This window comes from Benincasa hispida, chromosome 4 (assembly GCF_009727055.1).
Source record: "Benincasa hispida cultivar B227 chromosome 4, ASM972705v1, whole genome shotgun sequence".
NCBI lineage: Eukaryota > Viridiplantae > Streptophyta > Magnoliopsida > Cucurbitales > Cucurbitaceae > Benincasa > Benincasa hispida.
Genome location: NC_052352.1, coordinates 127916 through 135665, shown reverse-complemented (window position 1 = coordinate 135665; position 7750 = coordinate 127916). Strand labels below are relative to the sequence as shown.

Below are 7750 nucleotides of genomic sequence, written 5' to 3'. Positions count from 1 at the left end.
GATTTTTGGATAAAATTGAAAAAGGAAAAGAAAACTAAAACACAAATGGAAAAATGGGTTTTTCCATTATCCATCACTTAACTAGCTCACACATGAAGCAACCATTTGCCTTGTCTCTCCAAGCATGAGCTGCAACTCATGCAGCTTTTCTCTTTGCATGTTGATCTGCAATAGAATGAGAAGATTGGAGTGAAAATCGGGCATACAATCTACAAAATTTTGGGGAAAAATTCGGTTTGAAGAATGATTTTTCAACAATGGTTGCTGCAGTGAGCTTTTTTCCTTCATCCTTTGATTCAAGATTGTTTTGAGTCCCACAATTCAATTTAGAGCACCAAGCGAATAGTGAGGAAGATCTTGAGGTGGTCTACAACAAGATGTAGAGAAGATTGCAGCTGGAGAAGAAACTTTGAAGAAGTTCTACAAGAGGTATGTCTTGAAACCCATTTTTCTGCAGAAGCATGCTTTATATCATGTTAAAATTAGTAAATTTGAATGCTTAGATGATCCTTGTTCTTCCGCTCCAATTGATACAATCCTACAATTGGCATCAGAGCATAAAATAAGCATTCAATTTGGTTTAATTTTGTTTGGTGGGTGTTTTATATGAGAAATATGAAATTGGTGCACTGATATGGTCTTCTGAGTTTTGGCTATTTAATTATCTTTAATTTCTCATTTAAATTTGTAATTGGCTCTTGTGTGATGAGCTTTTATGTGTGCACAAGAGTCTGTAATTTATTTGGAGTCATTAGAGTTGAAATTAAGCTATAAATTGAAGAAACAAGCGTAGAGGCCGAGTTGCAGTTCTAGAAAAACCAACCTTTGTTCTTATCGTCACTGTGGTTTCGGTTGCTAAATGATCATCTAGCTTCAGACGCTACACGATGTGAAGAAAAGCTAGACAATCGAATAGCAATGAGCGCTGGTCGTTGTGATGTTGAACGCTAGACGATTGTGTACCTGCGGGGGTAACGATGCGTTCAATTTGCTATACAATAACATTAAGCGATCATTTAGCTTTGGCGTGGGAACTAAATGATACGTTGAATTTACTATACGATGGTACTATGCGATCATTTAGTAATGATGCGCGCTAAGCTATGCGATGAAGTGCTACGCGATCGTTTAGATTCGAAGCTAAGCAATCGTGTAGACGAAGTGCTAAGCGATGCGTTGAAGTTTCTATACGATGGAACTAAAAAAATCGCTTACTTACAATGCAAACGACGCGATGATATTCTATATGATGGAGCTAAGCGATCGTTTAGCTACACGGAGGATACTGAACGATGACATGTAGCGCTAGACGATAGAATTAAACGATTATAATGAAGAGCCATGCGATAGCACTATGCGATCGCATACCTTTGCGTGGCAGCTGGGCGATGCGTTGAATGCTATGCGATGGCATTAGATGATCCTTTACCTTTTCGCATGCTAAACGATCAAGCATTTACTAAACGATTTGGCAAAATGCTAAACGATGGTCGTCTTTGCTAAACGATGAGACTTAGCGAGATGCTAAACATGTGCAAGGGATGCCAGTTCGACTGGTTCTCTTGTGGTCTTGTCCGATTCAGCTTCAACTAGTTCTTGGTTGGTCTGGTTCAGACTTGGCTAGTTCGGTTCAGACGGTTCGGGTCCAGTTCAAGCTACTTGAGTTCGTTTTGGAGCGGTTCGAGCGGTCTGAAAGTTGTTTTGTAATAATTAGGATTTGTTTGCTTGTTTTTGCCAAAACTAAAACCATATCAATAAGTGTTTAATTATTTATGCATTTTATGTATGTTATAATTAAATAAATATTGTATGTGCAGATAGTATGCCATTTAGATTTAAAATCCCACCACAGGAAGCATGTAACATGCATTGAAAGTATGTTATAATTGTTATAATATATAGTATGCATGTTAGGGTTTCTTGTATTTAGTGTAAATGTTATATTAAATTTGAATGCCTCGTGTATTTTATGGATGAATAGCATGTCTAAAGTTTTATAAGTTGTTATAAAATTGGGATATACATTTAAAATCCATAAACAACAGTTGCATGCTCACGTACGTTGACCACCTGTTTTAATTGTCAAAACTTATAAAACCTAGGTTACAAAATCAACCGGTATATAATCTTTTCTAAGGTTGGGGGTTCTTAAGTTGACGGATTACGAAACACTTCCTACTTAGGGATTATGGCCGAATTATTGAGCGTTGATAACCGGTTTTATGAGCATACGTGAGTGATGTAAGGTAATAAAATGGTTTATCATTTAGACATCGTAGGTTAAAATCCAATTATAAGAGTTATACTTGGATAAATCACATAGACTTAGGGTTGTTTTATTAGCCGAAAAGAACCTAAGTATAAACATACCCAAATAGAACACTTTAATGGTAGTTTAATAACTTCTATATGATAGAGTTATTAGAAAACTTCAGTGGGATATTAATAACATATGGGATACGTTATTTTTAGCTCTCACGTCTCTAAGAGGTCACAATCCAGATTTAAGCAGTACTTCGTTTCACCCTAGAAGTGACCTCCATACGGAGAGTATTTTTTAGCTTAAATCTATATTTTGGTGAATAAGAGGAAGTTGTTCAAATATAAGTTTATTATATATTAAATAAATTTCAACTACCACGTCTCCACATAGTTTACACCGTGAGATTTATATGACGCTTCGTTGTCACCCTGGAAGTGGCCTCCCTATGGAGAGTATTTTGTATGAGTCAATATCAAAGTAAATGGAGGAAGTAGTTCATAGTAAGTGGGTGAAAGATATGTGTCAATATATCATACGGTTTCCTCCATTAGTCTGAACCGTGAGATTCTTATGTTGCGCCTGCTGATTAGCTTTAAGCGGCCCTTTGCTAGTCGTTTAACGACAACTATCCCCACGGAGGGTTGTAACATAGGATTTGGAACAACCCAAGCTTCTGTAAAATGAATGTGGTCTTGTAGTTCTGTCTTAAATGTTGTCTTCTATTTCGGAGGCAAGTTCATACCGTTCTATAGGATCTGAAAATGGCGGGTCACACTTACAAGAATTACTAACTTGTTAGTAAAGATCTTGACCGAAAACGATAACTAAACGACTATAGGAATAAGAGTTATTCCGGAGAATATAGGAATAAGAGTTATTCCAGAGAATATAGGAATAAGAGTTATTCCGGGGATAGTGTTTGGTCAAAATTATTTGTTTTAGTGAAGGAGTATCTGACTGCCCCATGATAGCACATATTCTGACTCACAAAAATATCGTAGCAAATAAATAATGGTTATGGGTACATTATTACTTTTTGCTGAAACTTGACTTTGGATTTAGTTACAATTTGCCAATTAGAATTTGTTTAAATTTTATCGGCATGTCGAATTCTAGTATACTCATTTCCGATGTACATAACAGTTAAATCAAATCGACAAACAAATTACTAGCGGTTGATTATACCAAAAGAGTTAGAGGATTGTCCTTTATCTCCCAACTCATTTAAAATTATGAATTATGTAGATGAGAATGTTGAATTCGAAAAACAAGATAAATATGGTTTACTTGTTATCGATGCATGTTTAGTGGAAAACGATAAAATATGGATAATTGATTAAGGTGTCGCTAATCATGCATGTACTATCTCACAGGAAACAAGTCCCTGGAGACAGTTGACTGAAGGTGAAACAATCTTTAAGGTAGGGACCGGGGAGACTGTTTAAGCCAAAGTAGTGGGAGATATGAAGTTATCTATAGGAGATAATTACATTTATTTTAAAAATGTATATTATAGTCCTTATATGAAAAGGAATCTAATTTTCGTCTCCTGTTTGCTATAACAAAATTATAAAGTTTATTTCGAAAATGGTGAAGTGTTCATCAAAATGGGAAATAAACAGGTTTGCTCTGCAAAATTAGAAAATAACTTATACAAGTTAAAACCAACTGAGGTCGAAGCTGTTTTGAACATATAGATGTTTAAAACTGCTGAGATTCATAGAAGAGGGAGATTTCTCCAAATGCCTATCTTTGGCACTTAAGACTGGGTCACATAAATCTCAAAATGATTGAGAGATTGGTTAAGAACGGTCATCTAAACAAGTTGGAAGATAGTTCATTACCACCATGTGAGTATTGTCTCGAGGGTAAAATGACAAAAAGATCTTTTTCTAGAAGAGGTCTTAGAGCCAAAGAACCCTTAGAGCTGATTCACTCGGACCTTTGTGGGCCTCTAAATGTTAGAGCAAGAGGAGAGTTTGAATATTTCATCAGTTTTATAAATGATTATTCTAGGTATGGGCATGTTTACCTTATGCGCCAAAAGTCCGAAACTTTTGAAAAGTTCAAAGAGTATAAGGTTGAGGTAGAAAACCAATTAGGTAAAAAGATTAAAACACTTCAATCGGATCGAGGTAGTGAGTATTTGGACATATAATTCAAGAACTATTTTATAGAACATGGACTTGCCAGAAACCTAGATTAGATTTATACTTGGGTTTAATCTAGGAAAACTTGAACGTTATTATAAGGAGTTGTGTGCCTTCTGTGCATAATACTAACGCCTCAACATGTTGCATTCATTTAAATGCATTAAGGTAGAACGCATCACTTAGTCTTTATTATTCCAATCTGTTTTACTTTATACACTCCTAAAGCATCTCACGATAGCAAGCGAACAAGTTTTTGGCATCGTTGTCGGGGATCTCAGCAACAAGAACTAACTAGAAATTTTGTTTGTATTCCTTTTTTCCTTTCGCAAAGCAATGGGTGAGTTCATTAGAGCCTGGGGAAATCACCACATGGGAAAAGTTAGTGGAAAAGTTTATGGAGAAATAATTTCCACCTACCACCAACGCGATGAGGCGTTGAGAAATCATGAATTGAACAGGAAGACACTGAGACCTTGAGCGCTGCATGAAAGCGTTTCAAAGGCTTCGTCAAGAACTTCCTGAAACCGGACTACCTTTGACTATTCAGATGGAGACGTTTTATGGCGGACTAAACAGGGCGNNACAGATGGCAGCAGACGCAGCAGCAGCGGGAGGACTGATGGACAAATCCTATAATGAAGTTAAAGAAATATTAGACCGCATTGCAACATATAACATGGAGTGGGTAGATGACACGTACGATGGAAGAAATGACAGGAGAAGAATATCTCAGAACATTAACTCTATTGATGCCAACGTGATAGCCACGATCTCTACTCAAGTGGCTACCATGACCAGCCTTCTATAGAACATAACGCTAGGTAACGCACCAAACCAGCAGAAGGTGAATCAAGTGGAGGCATTTGGGCAACCCATGGTAACCTGTGTGGGATGTAGAGATTTTCACTCATATGCTGATTGTCCTCAAAACCCTGAATCAGTATGTTTCATCAAGAATAACCCATTTTCTAATACTTATAATCCTTGATGGAGAAACCATCCGAATTTTTGTTGGATAAGAGGAAATCAGTAGAGCACCACCCAGGCGCGAGCCATCAGCAAAGGAATGGACCGCCGCCTGTCTTTCAACAAACGCATCAACAGCATTAATAGCCCTTCAATAGAGGTGGCCACGCATCGACTTCTGGAACTCTGCTGGAAAACCTATTGAAGGAATACATAGCCCAGAACGACGCAATGCTGAAGAGCCAGGCGTCATCAATCAGAAACCTAGAAATTCAAGTGGGGCAGATTGCAAGCGAATTGAAAAGCAGACAGCCAGACGTTCTACCTAGCAATATAGAGACAGATGGGAATAATAACGGGAAAGAGCAATGTCACGCAGTGACGTTGCGGAATGGAAGAGCCCTTGCAGAAAGAAAGATGAATCCAAGAAACAATAGTCCTTCGAAAAAACACATTACATGTTCAACAGATCAGAAAGAGAGAATGCCGGAAAATACAAGCCTTTCGAAAACCAACACGTCTAACGTGGGAAAGCAGAAGGTGCCTCTGTACGCACCATTCCTAGGCGTCTGATGAAAAAGAATGATGAACATCAATTCAAGCACTTTTTCGAGCTGCTAAAGCAACTGCACATCAACATTCCACTCATATAAGCTTTGGAGCAGATGCCAACATACATGAAGTTTTTTAAGGACATTTTGATGAAAAAGAGAAAAGTCAGTGAGAAAGAAGTAATAGCACTAATGCAGGAATGCAACGCGTTATTAAGCAACGAGCTACCACAAAAGCAGAAGGACCTAGGGAGCTTCACAGTTCCTTGTTCAATTGAAGGATTAGATGTGGGTCATGCGTTGTGCGACCTAGAAGCGAGCATCCATCTCATGCTCTTTTCAGTTTTTAAGAAATTGAGATTGGCGAGGCACAACCTACTTCTGTCACCCTTCAACTCGCTGACAGGATAATTAAGTACCCAGAAGGGAAGATTGAAGATGTTTTAGTAAAGGTTGACAATCACATATTCTCAGTAGACTTCATTATTCTGGATTATGAAGCAGATAGAGAGGTTCCAATCATCCTTGGACGCCCTTTCTTGGTTACTGAGAAAGTTTTGATTGACGTGCATAAAGATGAGCTAATCATGCACGTGGATAATGAAGAGGTGAAATTTAATGTGCTCAATAGATTAAAATTCCCAGACAGTGATGGTTGCCAGCTAAATAATATTGAATTGACTGAATAAGAGACTCGAGTATGTGAACTTCTCGCGTTAGAGGGAACCTTTAAGGAATCCAAGCCGAAAAGTCTGAGTGAGCGGCAGACAAAACCAACGCGTCCTTCACTCGAACAACCACCTAAACTCGAATTAAAACAATTACCCAGATATTTGAAAATACGCTTTTCTTGGAACTAATAATACATTGCCTGTTATCATTTCCGCTACTATCACAAAGCCTAATGAAGAATCACTCTTGCAAATGTTGAAGAAACATAAACGCGCAATAGGGTGGACGCTTACAGATATTCGTGGAATAAGTCCATCTTATTGTATGCACAAAATAGGCTGGAGGAAGGGAAGACGGGGTCAATCGAGCCTCAAAGAAGGCTTAACCCAATTATGAAAGAAGTGGTTAAAAAGGAGATTCTGAAATGGCTGGACGCGGGAGTTATTTATCCGATATTCGACAACAGTTGGGTTAGTCCAGTTCAATGCGTTCCCAAGAAAGGGGGAACGACGTGATAGTAAACAGCAACAATGAACTCATTCCTCCAAGAACTGTCACAGGCTGGCAAATTTTTATGGATTATCGAAAACTCAATGCAGTAACTAAAAAGGACCACTTTCCTTTTCCTTTCATCGATCAGATGCTTGATAGACTTGCAGGTAAAGAGTTTTATTATTTTATCGATGGTTATTCTGGTTACAACCAGATTTTAATAGATCTGGAAAATCAAGAGAAGACCATGTTCACTTGTCCCTTTGGCACTTTCGTATTCAGACGCATGCCCTTTGGGCTATGCAACGCACCAGAATGCTGTATGATGGCCATTTTCTCTGACTTCCTGGAGAAGATTGTAGAAGTCTTCATGGACGACTTTTCGGTCTTTGAAGACTCATTCCAGTCATGCCTGGATAACTTAGAAGCCATCCTCGCTCGGTGCGAGGAAACAAACTTAGTATTGAATTGGGAAAAATTTCATTTCATGGTCACAAAAGGAATTGTTTTGGAGCATAAAGTATCCAAGGCTGGCTTGGAAGTGGATGGAGCCAAGATTGATGTAATAGCAAAACTTCCACCACTAGCGAATGTTAAAATGCTAAGAAGTATTCTAGGACATGCCGGGTTCTATAGACGGTTCGTCAGAAGCT

At 38.2% G+C, this 7750-nt stretch overlaps 1 protein-coding gene across 1 annotated transcript; it reads left to right on the top strand.

Annotated features, from left to right (window-relative positions):
- Positions 1 to 5613: 5613 nt before the first annotated feature.
- Positions 5614 to 6622, top strand: LOC120075447. Its single transcript, XM_039028846.1, has 2 exons — positions 5614 to 5922; positions 6302 to 6622. Exons 1-2 carry the CDS (start codon positions 5614 to 5616, stop codon positions 6620 to 6622), a joined length of 630 nt encoding a protein of 209 aa, XP_038884774.1.
- The last annotated feature ends 1128 nt before the right edge of the window (positions 6623 to 7750 follow it).